The sequence below is a fragment of the Oncorhynchus clarkii genome, chromosome 33, assembly GCF_045791955.1.
Source record: "Oncorhynchus clarkii lewisi isolate Uvic-CL-2024 chromosome 33, UVic_Ocla_1.0, whole genome shotgun sequence".
Taxonomy (NCBI): domain Eukaryota; kingdom Metazoa; phylum Chordata; class Actinopteri; order Salmoniformes; family Salmonidae; genus Oncorhynchus; species Oncorhynchus clarkii.
In genome coordinates, this window is record NC_092179.1 from 19,354,296 (window position 1) to 19,382,221 (window position 27,926).

General features: G+C 43.1%; 1 protein-coding gene across 3 annotated transcripts in view; it reads left to right on the forward strand.

Moving 5' to 3' along the window:
- The window catches only part of LOC139393190 (synaptotagmin-1-like), a 232,308-nt gene extending 205,571 nt beyond the window's left edge, over positions 1–26,737 (forward strand). For all 3 annotated transcript variants that reach the window (XM_071141620.1, XM_071141623.1, XM_071141621.1), the window contains 5 exons: positions 6,002–6,169; positions 8,080–8,247; positions 11,639–11,756; positions 20,734–20,867; positions 25,994–26,737. In XM_071141620.1, coding sequence (XP_070997721.1) covers positions 6,002–6,169; positions 8,080–8,247; positions 11,639–11,756; positions 20,734–20,867; positions 25,994–26,200 — 795 coding nt within the window. In that variant the 3' untranslated portion in view covers positions 26,201–26,737. The remainder of the gene's footprint in view (positions 1–6,001; positions 6,170–8,079; positions 8,248–11,638; positions 11,757–20,733; positions 20,868–25,993) is intronic.
- Positions 26,738–27,926: the final 1,189 nt, after the last annotated feature.

Here is a 27,926-nt window from a genome sequence, read left to right on the forward strand (position 1 = left end):
ATTGTACAAAATTATAATTTGGAGATCCGCCACAAAAAGGGTTCAGATAATGTGTTGGCAGATGCTTTGTCTCGTGTGTAAAAATGATTTTTGTATGTTTTGGCAAGGTTGACGTTGTTGTTGTTGTAGGTATTAATTTTGTTGTGAGTATTAATTGTAATACTGTGGTCGCAATCCCTAGGGTTGCTCTTTTAAGGGTGGGAGTGTTACGGATACAGGTATCCTGTGTCTGTGTGTATCCTGTGTGTTTCTTTTCTCTCCGTCTCCCCTCACAGGTGAAAGTCATCACTCCCCAATCAGTCAACAATCAACCCATCAATCAGAAGACACACCTCCTCCTGTTTCCTACCCTATCACAGTTCCTTACCCATGGTTTAAAAACCCCATCATTTGTTTGTTCAAGAGCTCAATCTTTGTAATGCCAAGTTGGTAGAACTCTGTTCTTGATAGATTTCAGAAGCTCAATCTTTGTAATGCCAAGTTGGTAGAACTCTGCTCTTGATAGATTTCAGAAGCTCAATCTTTGTAATGCCAAGTTGGTAGAACTCTGCTCTTGATAGATTTCAGAAGCTCAATCTTTGTAAATGCCATGTTTGTAGACCTCTGTTTTGCACGCGCTCTCTGTGTATTAATTAACCTCTCTTTTGTTTGAGCACCTCCATAGCACTTTGTCATCACCTGTGAGTATTGTTTTGGTTATGGTGTTTGTTTGTTTGCTGGTGGGAAAAGGGGGAAACCAAGACAAGTCGCCCATGGGCATACACTACCCGTAGGTAAACTTTGTTAACACACACTAGTTAGAACTGGGCGGACCACCCACTGTATTTTGGTTAGTTAGTTAGCTGTTGTTGAAATAGGCTAGTCTAGCTTAGTGGTGTTTTTGCATATTTGTTTCTTTCCTTGGGTCCAGCTCAGCCCCTTTTTCCTGCTCCCCCCATTACCGTGTGTTTAGAAATAAACCCTGAGTTTGACGGTATTATTTCGGTTGTCGTGGTTATTTCGTTCACTTTTACTTTGTCACTATTATAATTTACGTGAGTTATGTTACGGGTCTCACTACCATTCCCCCTAGACTGTCGGGCCAAAAGGGATTCGTAACAATAACACAAACAAAGATTGGAATAGTACCCTTTTAATAAACCAGTTTATTAGTACCTTTTAATAAACCAGTTTATTAGTACCTTTTAATAAACCAGTTTATTAGTACCTTTTAATAAACCATTTTATTAGTACCTTTTAATAAACCATTTTATTAGTACCTTTTAATAAACCAGTTTATTAGTACCTTTTAATAAACCAGTTTATTAGTACCTTTTAATAAACCAGTTTATTAGTACCTTTTAATAAACCAGTTTATTAGTACCTTTTAATAAACCATTTTATTAGTACCTTTTAATAAACCATTTTATTAGTACCTTTTAATAAACCAGTTTATTAGTACCTTTTAATAAACCAGTTTAGTAGTACTCTTTAATAAATCAGTTTAGTAGTACCCTTTAATAATCAAGTTTCAGTGGTGGAAAAAGTACCCAATTGTCATACTACTTAAAATACTACTTGAGTAAAAGTCCAAAAGTATTTGGTTTTAAATATACTTAAGTATCAAAAGTGAATGTAATTGCAAACACATACTTAAGTGTCAAAAGTAAAAGTATAAATAATTTCAAATAACTTCTATTAGGCAATCTAAACGGCACAATTTCTTGTTTCTTTTAATTTACGGATAGTCAAAGGCACACTCCAACACTCAGACATAATTTACAAATGAAGCATTTGTGTTTAGTGAATCCGCCAGATCAGAGGCAGTAGGGTTGACCAGGGATTTGCAAAAATCGCTGAAGTTGGAGACTTTTATCTCCCTCACCAACTTCAAACATCTGCTATCTGAACAGTTAACCGATCGCTGCAGCTGTACATAGTCTATCGGTAAATAGCCCACCCAATTGACCTACCTCATCCCCATACTGTTTATATTTATTTACTTTTCTGCTCTTTTGCACACCAATATCTCTACCTGTACATGACCATCTGATCATTTATCACTCCAGTGTTATTAACCTGCAAAATTGTAATTATTCGCCTACCTCCTCATGCCTTTTGCACACAATGTATATAGACTCCCCTTTTTTTTTCTACTGTGTTATTGACTTGTTAATTGTTTACTTACTCCATGTGTAACTTTGTGTTGTCTGTTCACACTGCTATGCTTTATCTTGGCCAGGTCGCAGTTGTAAATGAGAACTTGTTCTCAACTAGCCTACCTGGTTAAATAAAGGTAAAATAAAAATAAAAAAATAAAAAATGTTCTCTTGATAAGTGTGTGAATTGGACCATTTTCCTGTCCTGTTAAGCATTCAAAATGTAACGACTACTTTTGGGTGTCAGGGAAAATGTAGGGAGTAAAAAGTACATTATTATTATTCTTTAGGAATGTAGTGGAGTAAAAGTTGTCAAAAATATAAATATTAAAGTAAAGTACAGTTACCTCAAAAAAACTACTTAAGTAGTACTTTAAAGTAATTTTACTTAAGTACTTTATACCACTGTCCAGTTTAGTTGTACCCTTTAATAATCCAGTTTAATAGTACGTTTTAATAATCCAGTTTAGTAGTACCCTTTAATAATCCAGTTTAATAGTACATTTTAATAATCCAGTTTAGTTGTACCCTTTAATAATCCAGTTTAATAGTACGTTTTAATAATCCAGTTTAGTAGTACCCTTTAATAATCCAGTTTAATAGTACATTTTAATAATCCAGTTTAGTAGTACCCTTTAATAATCCACTTTAGTGTAGCTACGACCCTTTCTACACTTGACTCAACTGGTCCCTCTGAGAATATTCAAATATGATGAAATATTCAGCTAGTCTGAATCTGACTGTTTAACTCTTGACTGTGGACATTTGTCCTGTATGTGTTGTATTAAACAATAGAGGTGGTTTCACAGCAGAATATCTGATTTGAGTTTTGTAATAGTTATCCCACAGATAGACGACATTGATTGTTTCTGAGTGGTCCAGTTACAGTATTGACTTAAATTGTCTTGAAAATCTATGGCAAGACTTGAAAATGGCTGTCTAGCAATGATCAACAACTAACTTGACAGAGCTTGAAGATTTTTACAATCCAGGTGTGCAAGCTCTTAGAGATGTACTTAGAGTGACTCACAGCTGCAAACACTGACAAAGGTGATTCTAGCATGTATTCACTCAGGGGTGTGAATACCTATGCACATGACATATTTCTGTATTTAATTTTCATACATTTGCTAACTTTTCTAAAAACATGTCTTCACTTTGTCATTATGGGGTATTGTGTGTAGATGGGTGAGAGAACAAAATATATTTCATACATTTTGAAGAACATACAGTACATGTACAGTATCTTAGTCGTTCCCTTTTGGTTGCTTTAGCTTTATGTTCAAACTACACTGAGTGTACAACATATTAGGAACACCTGCTCTTTCCATGACATAGACTGACCAGGTGTATCTAGCTGAAAGATATGATCCCTTATTGATGTTACCAGCTAAATTCACCTCAATCCGTATAAATGGAGGGGAGGAGACAGGTTAAAGAATGATTTTTAAGCCTTGAGACTATTGAGACATGGATTGTGTATGTGTGCCATTCTGAGGGTGAATTGGCAAGACAAAAAATGTAAGTGCCTTTGAATGGGGTATAGTAGTAGGCGCCAGGTGCACTAGTTTGAGTGTGTCAAGAATTGCAACGCTGCTGGGTTTTTCACGCTCAACAGTTTCCCGTGTAAATCAATAGTGGTCCACCACCCAATGGACATCCAGCAAACGGTAGGCCAGTGGTCAAAAATGGGTCATTGATGAAAGAGGACAAAGGATGCTGACATGAATTGTGCAGCGCAACAGACTGGCTACAGTTGGTCAACTGACAGTCAAGTACAACATTGGTGCCTAGAGACCCATAAAAGAATGCACAACTCATCGTACCTTGACACGAATGGGGTATGGCAGGCGGCGTCTTTTCTGCGGTTGCAGTGTGCTAAGGAATGAAAACACTGGACACTAGAGAATTAGAAAATCATTGCCTAGTCTGATGAATCCCGGTTCCTGCTGTTTCACGCAGATAGGAGGACTAGGGTATGGGTACATGCATCCATCATGCTACGTGATAACATTGCAGGATGGTGGTGGTGGTGTGATAGTGTGGGGTGTGTATTCATGGCACACATTGGGCCCCTTGATAAAAGTGGAGCAACATTTGAATGCCACAGGATATCTGAACATCATTGCCAATCAGGTGCATCCCTTCATGGCATCAGTGTATCCATCTGCAAATATATTTTATTCTGCAGGATAATGCCCCATGCCATAAGGCTAGGATTGTATAGGAATGGATCCACGGACATGACAGTGAATTCAGCTGACTGCAGTGGCCTGCCCAATCACCAGATCTCAATCCACATGAGCATCTGTGGGATGAAATGGAACAAGCTGTTCGAGGTAGAGATCCACTACCATCCAACTTGACACAACTACGAAAAGCATTGTAGTCAATTTTTTGTTGGACTGGAAAAAATGCCTGGAATATAAAATAATGCTATTAACCAGTTACCATGCTTTTAAAATAATGGATCTGTTCCAGAACAGTATAGATCACTTTCATTTTTGGTTCTGGTTCTGGTTCTGTTCCTCGAAAAAATGTAATTATTTTCCGGATTTTGGTTGGTTCCAATCTCTGCTCAGTGTATATAACAAGAGTATACTTTATTTTGTGTTACAACAATGTTGTGAGAATGTTATGCATTAACATGGGTGCATTTTGGCACAATATCACCCCCATTGACGGAGGGGGTTCCATCTATGTTCCTTCCATGTTGCGTTCCTGTGCAGTGTACTTGTGCTGTGCGTGGACAGTGAGCTGTCTGTGGAGAATTTGCTTTGGCCTCTGTATCGTATCATCACACAGTCATCCTCCACTCCCATCATCATCCTCCCATCATTTAAAAAAATATGTATTTAACCAGGCAAGTCAGTTAAAGAACAAATTCTTATTTACAATGACGGCCTACCCCGGCAAAACCCGGGTGATGCAGGGCCAATTGTGTTCCACCCTATCACAGTTGTGATTCAGCTTGGAATAGAACCAGGGTCTGTAGTGACACTTCTAGCACTGAGATACAGTGCCTTGCTTTAGCACTCTGATCTGAACTGCGAAAACACGGGTCACAAAATATGATGCGATCCAGCATCCATTGCTACGCCAATCCATGCGTTTTAATGGCAGAGGGTAGCCTTATTTCTCACATTACAATAATCCATGCTGGCTGGCTCTGGCAACTGCTGGAGAGCTCCATGGCTGAGTGCCCTGGTCCCCTCCAGATTGCCGGTTGATGGCTGCCTGACAGGAAGTTGATTGACTGACTAGGAGGCCTCAATAGGCCTTGGAGGAAGCAGCTGTGACTGGCAGGTCAATCAGCCTCCCCTGCCCCCCAGCATGGTTATCAATTATCAGCCTGATGTGGTGGAGAACAGGCCAATCACTGCAGAGCTCTGACAGGTCCTGACCTCGACTGCTCGCCGCCTTAATGCTGCTTTGGCTTAAACCACCGTGGCTTTCACAGGAGCATTACTTTTAATATCACCTATGGCCTGCCTCCATGATGTAAAATGTAAAGAGCTACAGATGAGAATGTATGGATGTAGGTATGGATCCCTTTGTAGGAGATTACCGATGGGCCTGTTTCTCATAATTAAATCTAAACTATAGAGGCTCTTGACTTCAATTCTGCTGGTGATCGTTTTGAACCCATGACATGCCGCGTCTCTCCATCCTAGCGTTTTGCACCAGTGATGAGACCGGGGTTTATTCCAATTGAACCAAAGTTTGGTGCTCTGTTAGAATGGTGATGGGATGACAGTCATATCAAGGCTCTGGTATTGCTGTGGGTAGTCTGGTATTGCTGTGGGTAGGACTGTAGTGCTAACCAGTCTCTGTTGTCTCCCCTCCACCCTTCCTCTCCTCAGCTCATAGTAGGGATCATCCAAGCAGCGGACCTTCCAGCCATGGACATGGGCGGCACCTCGGATCCCTACGTCAAGGTCTACCTGCTACCTGACAAAAAGAAGAAGTTTGAGACCAAGGTCCACCGGAAGACCCTAAACCCCACCTTCAACGAGCAGTTCCAATTCAAGGTACTTATTCAAGGTATAAGAGTAGACTAGACAATACTTCACCCATGCAACTCTCAAACGTAGGTTTGTGCAGTAGTAGTAGTAGTAGTAGTAGTTGATGTTGTTGGAGTAGTATTAGTTGTAGTAGTAGTAGTAGTAGAAGTAGTACACTTTGTTATCCATAATAGCAACAATAGACATTTCTCAAGGAATATGACAAATACACAATACACAAACCACACAGTAGTTTAAGCAGGTTGTGTTTGTTCGTTCTATGACCAAGTCATTTGCATGCTGTGGTGTGTTCGCTCAGGTAAGGTGTATAGACATGGAGCAGCTGGCCCAGTAACAAGCTGCTGACAAACAGCCTCCTGGTCCACACAGCTGGCCCAGTAACAAACTGCTGACAGACTGCCTCCTGGTCCACACAGCTGGCCCAGTAACAAGCTGCTGACAGACTGCCTCATGGTCCACACAGCTGGCCCAGTAACAAGCTGCTGACAGACTGCCTCTTGGTCCATACAGCTGACCCAGTAACAAGCTGCTGACAGACAGCCTCATGGTCCACACAGCTGGCCCAGTAACAAGCTGCTGACAGACAGCCTCCTGGTCCACACAGCTGGCCCAGTAACAACCTGCTGACAGACAGCCTCCTGGTCCACACAGCTGGCCCAGTAACTACCTGCTGACAGACAGCCTCCTGGTCCACACAGCTGGCCCAGTAACAAGCTGCTGACAGACAGACAGCCTCCTGGTCCACACAGCTGGCCCAGTAACAAGCTGCTGACAGACTGCCTCTTGGTCCATACAGCTGACCCAGTAACAAGCTGCTGACAGACAGCCTCATGGTCCACACAGCTGGCCCAGTAACAACCTGCTGACAGACAGCCTCCTGGTCCACACAGCTGGCCCAGTAACAACCTGCTGACACACTGCCTCCTGGTCCACACAGCCTCTGTATGATCAGGATTCAAACAGGCAGATGCAAACTTACATCTCTCCTTATTCTCTCTCTTTCTTGTTTTGATTTGGCCTAAATTTGAGCAAAACCTTCTCAGTTTCGAAAATGTGATTGTAGCTACAGTATCTCATCTGTGGAGGAAGAGTTGTGGTATTCATCCAGCAGTACAAAGAGCACAGGTGTTTGTCTGCAGCGAGGAATACGTAGCATATGTGGGGGGCTGGGGGGATGCTGGTTGCCAGATTGGTTAAATGCCAGATTGGTTAAATACCAGTAGCATATTTATTTTGGAATTCAGAAAACATGGTAGATCTGTGAAGCTTTATTTATCCCACCGGCGCCTACCTGTAATCACAAGTGGCTCCATTATAGAAATTAAGGAGCTAGGAGTGTTCTTTGGTCGTGGTGGTGATAGTGTCAAGGACAAACTTCAGAAGTCTTATCTCTTTTCTAGCCAATCAGGCAGTTTGTCACCGTGTTGTAATGAGCTTTGTCTGGAAAACAGCTCAATTGGAGGCAATCAAGAATCAAATCCTAGACCCCACCCTCATCTCCTCTTCACATCCCCTCCACCAGCACCCCTTCCTTCGCCCCGGATCTTTGGCAGATAAGACTGCCTGCCGCCTGTCCGTCACACACAGGACTGGAGAAGGAAGGAGAGGAGGAGGAGGGAGGAGGAGTGGGGTTGATTGAGTTGTAATGCTCTAGAACCAGAACTTCCCCAACTCACGACGACTCCTCTCTATTCCTTGACAAGTAATACCAGTGCCTGGGAGTAGCTTTGATGCAGCGTGCCAATCTGGCAGACATTTTGTAAAGCACCACTATCACCACTATGCTACTACAGGTGTCAACAATAGACTACTTCACTTTCATCCTTAATTGAGATAAGTAAGTTCCACCAGAAGACACTTAGAGATAGGTTTCATGTTCGGACAGACTCTTCTAGTGGTTATATGGTTCTCCCCAGGTGCCCTACGTCGAGCTGGGAGGCAAGACGCTGATGATGACGGTGTACGACTTTGACCGCTTCTCCAAGCACGACGCCATCGGAGACGTGAAGCTGCCCATGAACAAGATTGACTTTAGTCACGTGACCGAGGAGTGGCGGGATCTTGTGAGCGCCGAGAAGGAGGAGGTAAATAATATAATATATATATAACATATATAAGGTAATAACTCCAAGTTTACACATCAGAAACTCCTAATATTTTCTTCCCCAAAGTTACGACAGTCTGCATGGAGTGTTGTCACCAAGGTAACAGTTCATTTCTAGAAAATCCACGATCAGACATTTTATCACACGACAATCGTGTGACTATGTTAAAAATGTTGAAGAGTGAGCTCAGTGCCATACAGTAGTCCAGGGTATTCCATCTCTCTTGAAAAATGTCACTTAATCATCCCTCAATGCTTCTCATTCTATTAATAAAAGAGAGATGGAGATACAATGTTCAAGGTAAATGTTATGGCGTGCAGCATTTAAGCGTGGTTTGCTAGGGGAACCTTGTTTTTAGCAGCACGCTAGGTTCATGTAAAGGTTCATTTTCACACCTGTGGTGCCAGAGAGTGGAAGGACATCTCAATCTGTAGCGTTGTTCCAGAACCAGACAAGCTACACCTGATCACTTCACGCAAAAGGCTTGAGACACTGTCTTAACGCCCTTAAAGTGGTAGTCGCTCACTTGAGTGGGCTTTCGCTGAAGGACCTTGAAATGTTTTGATTTGATTTGAAATGGCCACTTTCACCATCGTGAGCACCATCTTAAACACTATATGGTTATACAAATGTTGAAATGGGATCATTATGCGAAGACTTCAAGGATAATGTGACACACCAAGCAACTTATGTGGGTGTGTAAGAGACGGTAGGGTCAAGAAGAAGTTCCGGTCCTCATTGAATGTGTGTAACAGTGACAGAAAGGAATGTTTCACACATCAGCCGTGCCTCAGTGGCTGCAAATGATACCCAATGAGGTCCTAGCGGCTAGCTAAAGAGATGCTCTGAACAGCCCAACCACTAGTCTGGTCCCAGATCTGTTTGTGCGCTATAGCCAACTCCTATTTCTCCCCATGCTTCTACGTTTGGCACGACCACACTAGACCAAGGGCAAAGTTTGTGCTTCAGAATAATCCCAATATCCACTCAGAAAAATGTATGGACACATTACCCATATCTATGCAAACATATGCATCCACAGAGAGTGAGAGACATGTTGACCCAAATATTTCCTCTGGGGTATCATTTAAGCAATAAGGCCAGAGGAGGTGTGGTATATGGCCAATATACCACGGCTAAGGGCTGTTCTTATGCACGAAGCAACGCGAAGTGCCTGGATACAGCCCTTAGCCATGGAATATTGGCCTTATACGACAAACCCCAGAGGTTCCTTATTGCTTAATTCTAAACTGTGTGATTCGAGCCTTGAATGCTGATTGCTATACTGGTTGCACACGGAATTAGAACAGTAAAATCCTAAAAACAGCCCATGGCTGTGGTATATTGGCCATTTTCCACACCGTACACACTTTCCACACCTTACTACTTAATTATACCATGGTATTGTTGAATACTCGTTTCTGATTGGCTTGAAGGGCATTCTAGAGCATGGATTATTTCCCTATAATGCACGTTATATCAGCACTGTAGAATTCAATGGCTATAGTTCATTCTTACATGTTCTATGTTTGAGCTGCTTTTGAAAGCAAAAGTTGAATTGAAAACATTATTGGCATTGTTTAATTTGATTGTTATTGTTTAATAATAGACTAAACTAGCAAGTCTGTTTGTTTGGCTATAAAGGCAACTACTTTAACTATCTAGTAAACTTGCTATCTAGTAAACAGTGGATGTTGAACACATTTCTACCTGCAAATGAACACATTTGTAGCGGCAAATGTGTTAAATTATAGCCATGGTATAAAAGGGATAATCAACTTTGATAATCATCTGTTCTCTGGAAAATAATACAACTCCGTAAAAGGTGAGTTCCACGTCGTTCATTATTTTCCACAGAATGCATAGCCCCTTGTTGATTATCCACTATATATACAATAGGTCTGTGGAAAAGATAAGGCGGCATTAGTGTTCACATCATTTTAAAATGAAGTCAAACACTGCCAGAATAACAGATGGATTCCAGATGAATTCAGAAGGAATCCAATCTTTTTTAAGCGACACATGATCAACATATCAGGGGGTTTCATAATTAGTTTGTTTCCGCCGTGTATTCTTCTAGAAACAAAGGTTCCTTACAACGGCGCCTGTTGTCGAGAAGAAAAGTGACGAGGTGACAATTGGATTTACCTGCGAACGTGCTTTGAAATAACACTCCGGTATTGACTGAGGGAACAACGGCTGTGAAACAGTGTTTACATCCTCCTCAACCTGGCAGGTCAAACATGAAGCTCTCTCGGCAGGAGAGGATCTAGCAGCACAAAAGGCAGCGCTGGCCTTTCCCAGATATTTCTGGGATAAATTAGACCATGATGGCTTCAGACAAGCATGATTTATATCTGTTATTTTAACTCTCAGTCTCTCTGCCCATGTCTCCCCGGGAGGAGTGTGTGTTTATGTTGATGAAGCTGGAGCCTCTGTCATTAAAGTGAGAGTCTATTTAGTCCTGTCGGCTCTGGGCTGAGTGTACAGGCCAGGCACAGCTAGATACACTGACTGAGTAATGGCAACCCAGGCTGAGAATAAACCTGCCCCATATACAACTCACATCTGGCAACCGTATTCTATTCTCATCACATATATTTAGTATTAGGGAATCGGTCTTGGTTGTAATTTGATGAAAGACCTCTGGTATATAACACAAAAATCAATGTTCAGGCCTCCTTGGCCCTTGATTTATGAGGTCTTTTCATAGTGGCTGTTTCCGATCATGTGTAATTCGAGTTGGACCTGGGACACTTATTGAGCATCAGTCTGTTCCACTTGTTAATATGCGTAATGCCAGAAATATAAATCCCATTTTGAGTCTGTTCACTCTGTGACTACGATTGTTTATTTCGATGTTGATGTGTATGACACAAGGGAACGATTGATGACGTTCTGTCTCTCGGAACATAATTACAAATAATTTGTCAAATTGACCACAAGAAGCCCAAACAGATATGATATTTGACTAAAACATAAGAATTTCAAACCTTTATTACATTTGGATATGATAGCATGTATATCTCTATTATGTGTGGGAATAGTTGGACAGATTTACTAAATTAAAATCTCTTGGAGCTGAATTCCTGGTCTTTTGTTACATTATTTTATGTCCCCCCCAAACCAAAATTGCTCAGAAAACTTGGGGGGCCAAATTAATTCACCCAAGGGCCAAATTCAGCCCGCGCCCTACAAAGATCCAAGAAAACCCAAATGGGTAAACAGAATCCATGTGAAAGCGTTTAAGCTTTTAGACAGACAAGACTACACTCCCAAACCATGTGTCACTTCAGCAGACAACTTCATCCTTATTCCTAGCTATGGTCATCACTCCTCTCTCTCTCTCTCTCTCTCTCTCCTCTCACAGCAAGAGAAGCTGGGTGATATCTGCTTCTCCCTGCGATACGTGCCCACCGCCGGCAAGCTGACCGTGGTCATCTTGGAGGCCAAGAACCTGAAGAAGATGGACGTGGGAGGCTTGTCAGGTGAGCAGAGCAGAGCTGAGGTCCACAACAGATGCCTGAGGAACACAACAAGGATGGCCAGGCAAGATGATTGACAGCCAGGAGGCCTAATAGGCATTTTACCTCCAGACCTGCTCTCACCTGTGTCATGTCCATTCAAGATGAGGGGCTGTCATTTTGAAACCCTCAGTCAAAGCCACTCTCTCACTCTGGTAATGAACGCTCTATGTATTAGTATTAGAAACCCTTGTTTTACCCTCTCCCCTCTCTGTGCTGTTCTAGGGGTTTTGCTGGAGGCTTGGTGAGTCATTGTGGGGCCCAGTGTTTTGTCAGGTTGGATTTTGGGAAATTGGTGTCTGTTGGAGACGTTGAGCTCTGATTGTGTGCCGCTTTCGCTCCCCGCGCTCCCGCTGGCTTTCCACACGACAGGCTCATCTTTTGTCTAAGAAAACGCATCTTCGGCAGCAATCACTTCAGTGTCTCCTATTTTCCTGCAGCTATTTCTCTCAAACAACAACAGTCCCCTACCAATCATTGTCCACCATTGTATCGGCAGGAGATAACAGATAGCATCTGAAGTGACTAATGTATATCTAAAATCTACCTACAAAATGTGGACAGCAATAGAAATGGCATTTTGTCCTCCAGAACAATGCCAATGTGATGCTAACAGAACACGTGATTAGACCCAGGTACTCCAGGGATCAGGGGTGTGGGTGGTGGTTACTGGGCTCCACTGTGCAGACCTGCTGTTGCGTGGGAGAAAATACACATGGACAGTAATGATCGCAGTGGGCACTAATGAACACCCTGCTTTATGTTGGTGGGAGAACCCATAGGGAGTACACTGAAGTAACGCTTTGGAAAGTCACCTGGCCATTGCGGCCATGGATCACTAATGCACCTGTAGAGGCTCATAGATAGACATATTTCTAATGAATTGACCAACTCTGAAAAGCAAGCCTGACGCCATGGTAACAGAATGTTACATTTGCGATAGTGACCACGCATGCACGCACACACACACACACACACACACGCACGCACGCACGCACGCACGCACGCACGCACGCACGCACACACACACACACACACACACACACACACACACACACACACACACACACACACACACACACACACACACACACACACACACACACACACACACACACACACACACACACACACACACACACACACACACACACACACACACACACACACACACACACACACACACACACACACACACACACACACACACACACACACACACACACACACACACACACACACACACACACACACACACACACACACACACACACACACACACACACACACACACACACAACACATGGCACACATATGTGTGCACTGCAGAGAGTGTGTGTACTGAGTAATCCATCTAGTGTTGAGCAGCTTCCCATTCATCAGTGAGCAGGGGGAAAAACTCTCCCTGAGAGCCAGAAAACACCATGGTGGATACCAGACACTATCCCATGATGCTCTCCTCGGGAACATCACACCATCACACCACCAATACTGTTCTACACAGAAAGGTGGACAGGAGAACGTTTTTGTTGATGCTCTGCTCAGAGATGAGCAAAGAAATCTAATTTTCTAAATCTACTTCTTTCTTCTGGGAAGGAGGGCTATGTTGGCGCGGGCCCCTTCTAGCAAGCAGAGCCAGCTATGTGTTTTTCCTGCATGGTCCTGTCGAGATGGCACATTCAGGAGCTAGAAATAAGAGCCCATCTGAACCATTCATCACTCCACCCCCACAAAGAGCCCCCCCCAGCCCCCAAATCCCCCCTTCCACAGCTGGGTCCACCCCACCCGTCCCTTCTCCCTGGCTCGCTCCTATCAATTCCTTGGACCATTTTTAATCCTCTATCCTCCTCTTCCTCCCTGTCCTTCCTCCTCACCATAACCCTCTCCAGGCTGTAGTTACCATGCATCTAGTCCATTCTCCCTCCCCGTGCCTCACAGCCTAGCAGGCCATCAGTACATAACACTGTCGCCTGGTTTTGACTGGAATGAGAATTCTAGGAGATATTGTTTGACTTTCATGTTCCCCATTGAAGTCCCAAACAGTAGGCTAGATAACAGGCGTCTTGTTCCACTCACACAGCTTATTTTGACACTCATGTTTTTGATGTCAACCGAACAATGAATAAGGTAGTGAAGCTGAACACAATGACAGCAATTTTACATTTTTTAAATGTCATCGGAAAATTGAATTGAAGAATAGCTTGTGCTTGGCTTGTTTTGTTCAAGTTTTGAAAGAGAGTGTTGTCATTCCTTTTGAAAGGAGCCAATACTTTGGTATCTCTCCCTCGCTCCGCCTCCGGGTTTGACTAACCAAATAAACAAATACCAAGCAAGCATAATTCCCGTACATGCTTTAGGACAGAAAATATTGTTTTGGACACCTGTACCTGACAAAATTTTGTTCCAATTTAGTTTTTCTAACAAGATATCGCAGAGTAGTATATCTCAGTTAGCCCGTTGTTTGAAGAGTCAACTTCTCCAGAAGTGTCTTTTTGCCAGGAGAATAGACGTCAAAGCCTGGCAGATAGATGAAATAACACGCGTGTATATAATAACAACAATTAGTGACTATCTCACGTCGTGACACAGCCAGAACTAGAGAAGGAGGACAAGTAATTGATGGTCTGGGATTGGTCCTTTTCTCCACTGCTGTCCTGTTTATCGAGCCTAATTACTGCTCAGCAAACGAGACACCGCTATTTTCATTCAAATATGTATAATTATTCATAATTCTTCTGATTGCCCCAAATAACCGTAACAGCCAGAGTCGCTGTATCATGCTGTTCAGCAAAACTTGTTTCAAACCGTTTTAAAAGAGCACCTAATCTAATCATTGATAGAAGTTCTCAGCTGAGCCACTCCTGAATCACAGTGGAAGGTTTATTTTTTGTTAGCAACCTCCTTCTTTATCGTAACAGAACTATATCCCTGGAGGGACTCTTATAATACAGTATATACCATACAATGCATCGCAGGCAAGATACTTGTGTCTTTCTCATAATCTTTGCTGAAGATGTACAGGTAACCTGTATTATAGACTCAAGGTGAGTCCCTATAATAAGTACAGTATATATTGTGACAATGGAACAACTCTCATTGGTATGACTCACCACAGGAGAGAGCCTGTCTCTCTCTACCTCTCTCTCTCTCTCTCTCTCTCTCTCTCTCTCTCTCTCTCTCTCTCTCTCTCTGTCTCTCTCTCTCTCTCTCTCTCTCTCTACCTCTGTCTCTCTCTACCTCTCTATCTCTCTACCTCTCTCTGTCTCTCTCTGTCTCTCTCTACCTCTCTCTCTCTCTCTCTCTCTGTCTCTCTCTCTCTCTCTCTCTCTACCTCTGTCTCTCTCTACCTCTCTATCTCTCTACCTCTCTCTGTCTCTCTCTGTCTCTCTCTACCTCTCTCTGTCTCTCTCTACCTCTCTGTCTCTCTCTACCTCTCTGTCTCTGTCTCTCTCTCTACCTCTCTGTCTCTCTCTCTGTCTCTCTCTCTGCCTCCCTGTCTCTGTCTCTCTCTCTCTCTCTCTCTCTCTCTCTCTCTCTCTCTACCTCTCCACCGCTCTGTCTCTGTCTCTCTCTCTACCTCTCTGTCTCTCTGTCTCTCTCTCTTTCTCTGTCTCACTCTCTCTGTCTCTCTCTCTCTCTCTCTCTCTCTGTCTCTCTCTCTACCTCTCTGTCTCTGTCTCTCTCTACCTCTCTGTCTCTACCTCTCTCTCTACCTCTCTGTCTCTGTCTCTCTCCCTACCTCTCTGTCTCTCTCTCTGTCTTTCTCTCTGTCTCTCTCTACCTCTCTGTCTATGTCTCTCTCTACCTCTCTCTCTCTATCTCTCTCTCTCTCTCTCTCTATCCCCCTCGCTCTCTGTCAGTCACAGGAGATAGTGAGAGTCTCTGTCTGTCTGTCTGTCTGTCTGTCTGTCTGTCTGTCTGTCTGTCTGTCTGTCTGTCTCTGTCTCTGTCTCTGTCTCTGTCTCTGTCTCTGTCTCTGTCTCTGTCTCTGTCTCTGTCTCTGTCTGTCTGTCTGTCTGTCTGTCTGTCTGTCTGTCTGTCTGTCTGTCTCTGTCTCTGTCTCTGTCTCTGTCTCTGTCTCTGTCTCTGTCTCTGTCTCTGTCTCTGTCTCTGTCTCTGTCTCTCTCTCTCTCTCTCTCTCTCTCTCTCTCTCTCTCTCTGTCAGTCACAGGGGATAGTGAGGCTGTTCATAACAGGGTAATGGACCTCCTCAGTGAGGAGGTTATCACATCAACCAGTCCTGTAGTATTAATGAACCTTCACTGCCCTCAGCCAGTGCTCCCTCACCTCACCACACAGCATTCCTTCAAGCCTCTCGTCTGGAGACCATATTATTTATTTTGTTTCTCATGCATACTGCCCGGCTGTTTAAGGGAGATCCAGGTTCGCAGCCCCACTCCAGTCATTTACACTGCTAAGGTGTGGAAAGCAATGAGGCCAGGTGCAAGTATAATGATGAACGAATGGAAAACAAATTTGGTGGTGATTTGGGAAATGCAGAAGTTTGGAAGTGTGTGTGTGTGTGTGTGTGTGTGTGTGTGTGTGTGTGTGTGTGTGTGTGTGTGTGTGTGTGTGTGTGCGGCATGTGTTGGTTTTTCCGTGCTCTGTGTGTGTCTGTGGTGTGTGTGCACCGTAGCTTAGTTGCGTGTGAATGATTCATGTCAAATCCAAGTGTGTAAAACCGAGATGACAGTGGGGCCCTGCGAGCCCCTCCTCCATGGCCCATGCAGAACGATGGGAGGGAAACTAAGATGACAGCTGAGCTATATTTAACCTGCTTGTGTTGACGTTCGTTCAACATCTCGTACACAGCCCCCGCAAGCCAACACACAGAACACTCGAGTAAGCAGCCAACGTGCTGTTTTTACCGTTTGGTCTTCATACGCACAGTAGACTAGTTATGATTGGCATTATTAGCTATTCTCTTTCACTTAGGCCTATAATCCTAAATATACAGCAATGGCTAGTTATCGACAAGCTTAAAGCCTGGATCTTAGAGATTCTGTTGAATTCGACGGGTGAACACACAGTAACGCTGAAATAGGCTCGTAACGGTAGGGAATGAATATAATGTGTTTGTTTTGGATGTACACACTGTCGTGTTAAAAGGCCCTCTGTCATCTGTTTGACACAGAGCCAGCTGGGATAGAAACGGTCCTGTTATGGCTGCTGCTCCTCCACAAACACCTTCAGCCGACAACGCTCATGTCCTCCCCGTTAGTCACTTCTACAAACTCCTGCTGCTTCCTGTTCACTTGGAAGGGAGGGGGACTCTTCATAAATGGGCACAGCATATTTTCATTATAACCCGGCCCATTGCCAGTGATCCAGATGAGTGACTGTCACGCATGCTAAAGTGTCCATATACTAAAGTGTAGACAGACACAAGGAACGGTGACGGCTCTCTCTCTCTCTCTCTCTCTCTCTCTCTCTCTCTCTATCTCTCTCTCGCTCTCTCTCTCTGTCTCTCTCTCTCTCTCTCTCTCTCTCTCTCTCTCTCTCTCTCTCTCTCTCTCTCTCTCTCTCTCTCTCTCTCTCTCTCTCTCTCTCTCTCTCTCTCTCTCTCTCTCTCTCTCTCTCTCTCTCTCTCTCTCTCTCTCTTTGCGACATGCGCCTCACATCAGCTGCCACGGCCACTCATCCACAAAATGAGCAGAGATTAGAGCTGTCTGGGACGAGACGCCGAAATGAGCCGGATATGAGTTGGGGTGCGTCGCCCGCCAAAACCCAATAATGCTGGCGGCGAGACAAGACGACTCTGGGTAGAATAGGGCTGAAAGCCACAGGACACCACAGGTGTTTTTCTAACGGTGGAGGGATAGGTTATCTGTGATAACCCTGCCTGGATGTTGTTGCTGTGTATATTCAGCCTCAGCCTCTGGGGATAGCGGGATTCATTTATCCAGTGCTGGTCATTCAGGCCCAGACCCAGGCCTGAGTGGATGGTCAAGATGAGGCAGAGGCAGCCTGACACAGGGTTGGAATGGGAAGGAGTTGGAATGTATTTATACCGTTGTGAATGTGAGGTCTTTTTTTATACAGAGATAAAAGATTTCGGCACAGGTCCAAGACTGTTCCCAATGATGATCGTGATCAGGGGTGAAGAAATACCATTCAAACGGAACTGTGTGTGTGTGTGTGTGTGTGTGTGTGTGTGTGTGTGTGTGTGTGTGTGTGTGTGTGTGTGTGTGTGTGTGTGTGTGTGAATGCCTGTGTGAGTTACAAGATCTGGATATGTAGCAGCCTCTGTTATCGGTCTGCTGCGACAGTTCCAACCAATGGGATTGAGCCTAACCTCCACAGAGACCTTGGGGACCAGAGTTCATCCACAAACTTCCCTCTGTTAACCTCCAATCATTACCTATTAGAAAAGCAGCAAATCTGAAGAATTGATTGTTTGTAATCGGCTCTCTCATGACACATCTTTAGTTTCCTACAGGGACATTAGTAGAACCTATAAAGAAGGAACTGAGCTGAAGAGAATTCCCTGCACACAACAAAAAAGAAAGAGAAAGAAACAATAAAGGGGTTGTTGATGGAAGAGTCTGATAGAAAGTGGTGATACGGCCGTGTGATGCTCACAGTCCGACACTGGAGAAGATTCCCATTTAGATACTGCTGGGCCTATTCACTAACACACACCTCTCCTCCACTGTCTCTTTTATCATCGCACAGCCCTCACCGCACCACAGGAGAGTAATAAACGTCACAATGGACACCCGCTCTCGAGGCTGCATTCTCTTTCTCTCTCTCTCTCTCTCTTTTTGTTCTAGCTGTTCTCTTCATTCTGTCCACTCACTCTCTCTTCGTTCACTCAGTTCTCTCTGTCTTTCTCTCGCTGTCACTCTTTGTCAATGTCCTTTCTTTTTCTCTCTTTCCCTCTGTCCATTGCCTTTCTTTCCTTTCTTTTTCTCTGTCTCAGTGTACACTGTCCACACAGCTATGGGATGAACCAGCCAGTGACCAATCAGCTCTTACAGATGTAGGGTCTTCATTTGAGACAGTTATCTACAGCAGGAAAATATGCCTGCAGCAACAGGAAATGTAAATTATTATAATGAATCTACATTCTTGTAGGGGTTGATACATTTTTCTTTAGGACAGAATGCTTTAGGACAGAAAATATTGTTTTAGACACCTGTACCTGACAAGGCAAATCAAGTATGAACATTCACAGGTAACTTAGCCTAGTGGGTTGAGCGTTGGGCCTGCAACCAGAGGGTTGCTAGATCAAATCCCTGAGCTGACAAGGTAAAAAATCTGTCGTTCTAGCCCTGCGCAAGGCTGTTAACCCACTGTTCCCTGGGCACTGTGGATGTTGATCAAATCAGCCCCCCTCACCTCTCTGATTCAGCAGAAGACACACTTCAGTTGAATACATTCAGTTGGACAACTGCCTAGATATCGTCCTTGCCCTCTGAAGTTGGATAACAAATGTTTGCCATTGCTAGGAGTTCCACAGTCAAAACTGTATTTTCCAGCCCTACTCCATGAGCATCAAGGACATCATAATAAAGGCATCTGGGAGCCACAGATACATGTAGATTATGAGAACAAGCAGTATTTTAGAACAAGAGAGCATTTTGAGGATTGATACTGATGCCTTGCTTCATTGGTGCATTACCATGCTGGTGCTCAATTGTAACTGCCATCCTTTCCATTAATGTTGTTGGTCATTTAGCCTAATTACCATGCCATATCCTATCCTATTTATTTGTGTTTGTTGATCCTAGAACCAACAAACACTGTCTCGTCTTGAAAGATAAATGGCGTGACCTGTATTCATTGAGATAAGTCTGTGTCCACTATCTAGCTCGAATTGGTTTCAATGGCAGTCCATTAGCAAGGCTCATTAGTTCTCCAAAACTCAAGTGTCTTGTCTCAAACAGGGTGCCACTCCACTCCTTCCTCTCCCCCCTCTACTTCCTGCTTGTCATTACCATTCCGATAGGAGTAAAAAAAAATCAGGGTTGCTAGCCATGCTAGTCCAACGTCTTGATTGCCAATGATAAAGAAGGAAGGCTGATGGGTGAGTCTGCATCTTTTACTGGTCCTCTTGACCTGATTACCAGAGAGAGGGGGGCCACAGGGCCGGCCACAGCAGGCCCACTCTGGAGAGGCTTCAGTCGTCATTACTGGAGAACAGAAATGAGGCCCTCCAGTGAAAGTGGCGAAAACATGAGCCACTTCAAAAAGCAGCGAAATTCTATTCATAGAAATTGGGCGCAAATCTGTTTCTCTTGCATATGATTTGAAATGGGTTCGTAAGTACAGTGAATGTTATCAGATTGTGTGATTCATCTCCGTGTTGATATATCCAAATAAAGTGACAGACAAGGTGTGACTAAAACATATGAGTGTATATACACTAGAAAGGGAGGGTGTATATGCCTTGTGGCGGTAGGTTCTTAACCTGGGCCTCTCTTCTTTCCTCATATCCCCACGTGTAGATCCACCTGATGCAGTGGGTTCTAACCTGGCCCTCTCTTCTTTCCTCAGATCCCTACGTGAAGATCCACCTGATGCAGTGGGTTCTAACCTGGCCCTCTCTTCTTTTCTCAGATCCCTACGTGAAGATCCACCTGATGCAGTAAGGTTCTAACCTGGCCCTCTCTTCCTTCCTCAGATCCCTACGTGAAGATCCACCTGATGCAGTAGGGTCTAACCTGGGCCTCTCTTCTTTCCTCAGATCCCTACGTGAAGATCCACCTGATGCAGTAGGGTCTAACCTGGGCCTCTCTTCTTTCCTCAGATCCCTACGTGAAGATCCACCTGATGCAGTAGGGTCTAACCTGGGCCTCTCTTCTTTCCTCAGATCCCTACGTGAAGATCCACCTGATGCAGTGGGGTCTAACCTGGGCCTCTCTTCTTTCCTCAGATCCCTACGTGAAGATCCACCTGATGCAGTAGGGTCTAACCTGGCCCTCTCTTCTTTCCTCAGATCCCTACGTGAAGATCCACCTGATGCAGAACGGGAAGAGGCTGAAGAAGAAGAAGACGACAATCAAGAAGAACACCCTCAACCCCTACTACAACGAGTCCTTCAGCTTTGAAGTGCCATTCGAGCAAATCCAGGTAATGGTGTTGTACATCCCCATGTGCATCTTGGGAGTTCTCCATGTTGTTGAAGCATTAAGACTAGATCTAATTGATCTCAGTCATAAACCACTAAGTCAAGTTTTTTTTTAAGAATACTTCAAATAAGACGTTGAGCCAACACCGAGACAAATGACAAGGAGATTGTGTTCAAAGCTTGTGGCTACTAAGAGTGATTTGGTGGCTTGAAATTATAATGTGAATGTGTGGTCCTTAGCCTGTACAGGATAATCAGTCTCAGGCTCTATTCATCATGGGCCCGATTCAGGCTTAGTAAATGTATGCCTTTCCTATGCGCTTCTCAGTAGTTAGTATTCATACTTAATGCAGGTGTGTAATGCATTAGTGTACCTTTAATTGTTATTTTATCGACAGACTAAAATACATCGAAGGAACGGGTTCAGAATATAGGGAACAATGAAAGAAAGCCATCTACAGTTGAAGTCGGAAGTTTACATACACTTAGATTGGAGTCATTAAAACTAGTTTTTTCTTGTTAACATACTATAGTTTTGGCAAGTTGGTTAGGACATCTACTTTGTGCATGACACAAGTAATTTTCCCAAGAATTGTTTACAGACAGATTATTTCACTTATAATTCATTGTATCACAATTCCAGTGGGTCAGAAGTTTACATACACAAAGTTGACTGTGCCTTTAAACTCTAAGCTTGGAGAATTCCAGAAAATGATGTTATGGCTTTGGAAGCTTCTGATTGACTCAAATTATTTCAATTAGTCTATTGGAGGTGTACCTGTGGATGTATTTCAAGGCCTACCTTCAAACTCAGTGCCTCTTTGCTTGACATCATGGGAAAATCAAAAGAAATCAGCCAAGACCTCAAAGAAAAAATTGTAGACCTCCACAAGTCTGGTTCATCCTTGGGAGAAATTTCCAAACGCCTGAAGGTATCACGTTCATCTGTACAAACAATAGTATGCAAGTATAAACACCATGGGACCATACAGCCATTATACCGCTCAGGAAGGAGAGGCGTTCTGTCTCCTAGAGATTAACGTTACTTTGGTGCGAAAAGTGCAAATCAATCCCAGAACAACAGCAAAGGACCTTGTGAAGATGCAAGAGGAAACAGGTGCAAAAGTAACTATATCTACAGTAAAACTAGTCCTGTATTCACATAACCTGAAAGGCCCCTCAGTAAGGAAGAAGCCACTGCTCCAAAACCGCCATAAAAAAAGCCAGATTACGGTTAGGGACAAATATGGTACTTTTTGGAGAAATGTCCTGTCTGATGAAACAAAAATAGCTTTGACTTTGTTGTCCTTTAGCCATTTTGCCACAACTTTGGAAGTATGCTTGGGGTCATTGTCCATTTGGAAGACCCATTTGCGACCAAGCTTTAACTTCCTGACTTATGTCTTGCGATGTTACTTCAATAAATCCACAGAATTTTCACACCTCATGATGCCATCTATTTTGTGAAGTGCACCAGTCCCTCCTGCTGCAAAGCTCCCCCACAACATGATGCTGCCACCCCCGTGCTTCACGGTTTGGATGGTGTTCTTTGGCTTGCAAGCCTCCCCCTTTTTCCTCCAAACATGGTCAACAATTATATTTTTGTTTCATCAGAACAGAGGACATTTCTCCAAGGTACGATCTTTGTCCCCATGTGAAGTTGCAAACTGTAGTCTGGCTTTTTTTATAGCGTTTTTTGAGTAGTGGGTTCTTCCTTGCTGAGTGGCCTTTCAGGTAATGTCGATATAGGGCTCGTTTTACTGTGGATATAGTACTTTTGTACATGTTTCCTCCAGCATCTTCACAAGGTCCTTTGCTGTTGTTCTTGGATTGATTTGCACGTTTCGCACCAAAGTACGTTCATCTCTAGGAGACAGAACACCTCTCAGGAAGGAGAGGCATGACGGCTGCGTGGTCCCATGGTGTTTATACTTGCATACTATTGTTTGTACAGATGATTATGGTACCTTCAGGCATTTGGAAATTGCTCCCAAGGATGAACCAGACTTGTGGAGGTCTACATTTTTTTTCCCAGAGGTCTCCCAGAGGCTGATTTCTTTTGATTTTCCAATGATGTCAAGCAAAGAGGCACTGAGTTTGAAGGTAGGCCGTGAAATACATCCACAGGTACACCTCCAATTGACTCAAATGATGTCAATTAGCCTATCAGAAGCTTCTAAAGCCATGACATTTTCTGGAATTTTCCATGCTGATTAAAGGCGCAGTCAACTTAGTGTATGTAAACTTCTGACCCACTGGAATTGCGATACAATCTGTCTGTAAACAATTGTTGGAAAAATGACTTGTGCCATGCACAAAGTATATGTCCTAACCGACTTGCCAAAACTATAGTTTGTTAACAAGAAATTTGTGGAGTGGTTGAAAAACGGGTTTTAATGACTCCATCCTAAGTGTATGTAAATGTCCGACTTCAACTGTATATGCATACTTGTCTCAGTTTCAGCACCAACTGGTAGATAAAAAAAATACTCTGATCTTGTAGATTATTTAAGCAAATAATAGCGTTAGGAAAGTATGTATGAATCATATTAAACAGGTTTGGAGTGAGTTTACGCACAGAATATATTGATGAATCAAAAATACATATTGTAAAAGTTGACACATTCAAGTTAAATCCATTAATTATTTGAAGGTGGAAATAAGTGTACTATAGGGGTTGAACAGTAGTCCTAGAAATCTACCCTGATCCTCGCTAGTCATGGAACTGTATGACAAAGGTCCAGTCATTGTGAACCATGCACTAGGTTCCAGGTTTAAACTGCTACGTGTGGTCTGAGTTCCATAATGATTCAAGTAGGCTACATGTCCCAAATTATTGCACAATGTTAGCCTATTATGATCCACTAATGCTAGCGACCCTTGGGAACAACTACACGGACATGAGAGAGGAAAGAAAAGTAAACGGAATAGAATGGAATCATTCAAAACGTTGGCAGCAAATTTAAGGAAACTAACTCCTAAGTGACAGCTATCAATGTGCAAAAAGCCTGGGTATAGAGGTAAAACATTCTAAAGCACATACATCAAATTGGCAAATTCAGCCGTACAGAAAGCCTGTAACTTGGGTCTCCAAATTGTATCCATGCAAATTATGAGGGCACACAAATAAAATCAGATTAACGTCACAGCTATTTACAGCCTACTTCACTGTGGAAAAGGGGCCGCAATACATATCATATTGATTTGATTTTCAGTTTGCTTCCATATGACTGGTATAACATTCGTCTCCAGGGATCATAAGGAGAAAAATAAATAATCGTCCATGTATTTACAATCCTCTTCTCCAAATGGTTTCCTCATTCACCTAGCTCTTATCAATAGCTCTTATCAATAGCTCTTATCAATTGGTTAATGACTGTGCATGGAGAAGGCTGTCATTTCTATCAGAAAAAATAAAGTACATGCTTTTCCCACTTGGTACTGGCAGGTTCGCCCGACCTTATTCATGGTTTCATCGCACGCCAAGGTGGTAGAATGATGAGGGAGTTTAGTCAAGTTCAGAATGCAGTGTATTTGTAGACACACCTCTGCCACACCTTCATTTCGTTGATCTCCACCCCAAATGAAGTGTGTGAATAGAATGCTGTTCTCATGCTCAAGTTCAAGGTCAGAATAGCCATAGAGAGAAAAGTGCATAAAAAGGGATGTATGTTTCCATTTACACACGCTTAACTCAGGCTGGAAACCCCATATGATTTCTCATTAAATGCCTTCATTTCACAAGTTTACAAGACAATTGCACAGGGGAGTGGTGGGAAGTAATGCCATTCTCAACACATCCCTGATTACATGCCTTTGGCGTATGATTACATTTGAACATTTAAATATCTCTTCTTCACGGTGCAATTCAGTACGTTTTTTTATCCAGTGCAATGAAATGTGTATATAGAGTACGGTTTAGTATGGCGCTCGCAGTTTTTGAGGACAAATGGCTTCATGAGAAAGCACTTTAAAGCTTCTAGGCCCAGAGAATTAAAGAAGATAAAGTGCATGCAAATTGGACCAAGGGGGAATTATCTGTGAGCAGGCGTCAACACGCCAGGCATAAAAAAGTAATTGCCTCAAATTGATTTAGCACTTCACAAACCACGAGTTTGGTTCCATGTGTCTCCGTTTCATTTCGCTGCCTAACCCCTCCTAGCCTGTGAGGATGCCAATCGGAACATTCCATACACACTCATTCGAGAGAGAGAGAGAGAGAGAGAGAGGGGAGACAGTAGAGGAAGCCTATACTGCTAAGTACACTCCCGCCTCCACAGAGGGTCCTTCTCTTTAAAGGGATAGAACAACCCAAATGCATGTGTGCCTGTCGTTGTTATACCTCAAAAGGGATTTGAGGGGGTCAACTATCTCTTTAAAAGCTACTTGACCCCAACTGACAGTCTGAGACTTGGTGCAGCGTTTCATTACATGCTTTGGGAGAACAGTGACTCGGCATCTACACAGGTAGAGCAGCTCCTCTCTCCTCTCTCATGTGGATCGAAACTTAATCAGAGATCTTAGTGTGCTGATTCATATTCCCTTCCAGCAGATGACACACGGATCACCCCTCATTGCTGAGACACTTTGAATAAACACATGCTGAGGTTGAAAGGTTGACCTCTGAGTGAGATTACAATCTGTTGTGCGTTTGGCTCTGGAAAGATTCAGACCCAGTCTTCAAATGGTATCTACTGCTAATTAGCACGTAGGACTGGCTCTTCAAGGGAGCTTATCACTCTTCACTCAAATAGGCCACTCTGTTAGTCAGGCGCATTAGACAGAGTGGAGGTTACACCCACTTGTATTCTAACTGTACTGCTTTTGGAATTTGAGAAATTAGCCAACGTAGGTAGCCGAACACACACCGTCAAACCAATCGTTGTGCTCAATAGAGGAAGTAGGCTGTCTGGGGACTTGAGACAATATTATTATTCTCTGGTACGTTGGGTGAATACTGGGTGCTCAAGAAAACTTCTCAGCACTACACAAATCATAAAACGTCCATGACTATAGTCTGTGAGCTTTAAATCTTACCACTACATTACTTTAGTTACGTGTACAGTGTGTGTATCCCGCAAACTCATAATTTCTTCCAATGTCTTCCTCCCTACTTTTCCCCTTACAGAAAGTTCAAGTTGTTGTAACCGTTCTGGACTATGACAAGATCGGCAAGAACGATGCCATCGGCAAGGTCTTTGTGGGCCTCAACAGCTCGGGGACGGAGCTGCGCCACTGGTCGGATATGCTGGCCAACCCCAGGAGACCCATCGCCCAGTGGCACGTGCTGAAGGTGGAGGAGGAGGTGGACGCTCAGCTCTCCACAAAAAAATAGGCAGGGCCCTTTCAGCATCTTTCCCATAATGTTCTTTAGCCAGTATGTGTAAATACCTCAGTGATATATGAGTCCATCCACCGTCAAACCAATCCAGCCAACACCCATCCTTCCCACCAACCCCATACTACTTGTCTTATCGCCTTCTTTTGTAATTGTTAATGGTTCTTTCAAAACCCTAGGCCCTGATGTTCAGATTTGTGTTTATATTTGTCAGGTTGGGAGTCCCCGCCCCTGACCTGACTATGTTGTCCATCTCTACGCCCTGATTCCCCTTAACCAAATGCCCCCTTTTAAGCAATATGATCTGTATAGATAGCGCATGACTGAAATACATTTATTGTACCACAGTTGTATATATCAGTCTGCAGGCAAAAATGATTTCTAATTTATGTTGGTATGTTGTTACCCGTTTCCTAATCGATGTATATCTGGATGTTTTTAATAAGATGTTCTATTTTAAATGATGTAAATGCAGATATAGGAGAGACGATATTATATATTACAGGATAAAAAAATTGACCTTATTGCATTCCAGAGGAAGAAGAAAGCAATTCCACCCTGTAAGATGCTAATGGAAGTATAGTCACATTGTAAAGGACGGTGTCTGGCTTTATGTTTACTAATGAACCATTGCAGAGAAAAGTTGAAATACACAGAAAACTAGGCCGTTGACTACTATGGTTTCATGGGAAAATATATTCTGCTGGATAGTATACAAGCAAATGGTTTCTTATACACCTTTTTATACACATTTCTCCATCAGAGGACCTACTTGTTTTGCTTGAAACACAATGTTCTGGAGGATCTCTCAAATCGATGCAAACCGGTTAGCCTTTTTCCTTTTCCTTAAGCAGGGCATCACCTTGTGACACAGTCAGTTACTTTTAAGTGAAATAGGTCCTCATTTTAAAGGCCATCTTTTCGTTAAATTATTATTTATTTTTTTACAGACCGATCCTCTTAAACCCAAACGACTATTCCGCCAACCCCCCTCTGAAACTGACCCCATATGAAATAGAATCAAGGAGTAGCCATTGTGTCCTTAAGCTTGTTGAACAATATTTTGTTAACTGCTTACTTTCAATAGCCTTGTTGTTGGAAACTGATTATGTTCAGGACATTGGAGTCTCAAGGTCTCCAAAGATGGAAAATTGACTTTTAGATGACCATTTTTTTGATAAATTCAGCTGATTTTTTTTGTAAACTGCATGATTTTTTAAACAATATTTGCTAAAGGCTGGGATGGGGGGAGATCTACCAACACCATGGGGCTGTCTCTTATGATAACATCCCCTTGCCTTCAATCTATTTAATCTAGATTAAAGCTGAAGTGAGTGATTTGATGGGTCAGTATATGATTATTATATTGACTGGATGTAAAGTGAGTTTCTAAACACTGCCATTTTCAGGGAGGTGACACATGTATAGTAAGTAACCTTCTCTCCATGCACACTCCCACTAGGTAGTGGACGTAGCTTTGGTTTATCGGGAACAATGTATTTGGCTGCACAAGGTGCCCTAAATAGCAGTCTCTGCTTTGTGTTGCCTTCTCACAGTGGCAATAGAGCCATGTTATACTGCCAATCTTACTTTCTGTACGGCTACTGTTTTGCACTGTATGTCTTTGACCGGCAATAGCTTGTTGACTTCTTTACACTATGTTGACAGGCCTTATTTCAGGACGCTCAATGCGCAGGGGAGCTTCTGTCCAGGAGCCCGACTG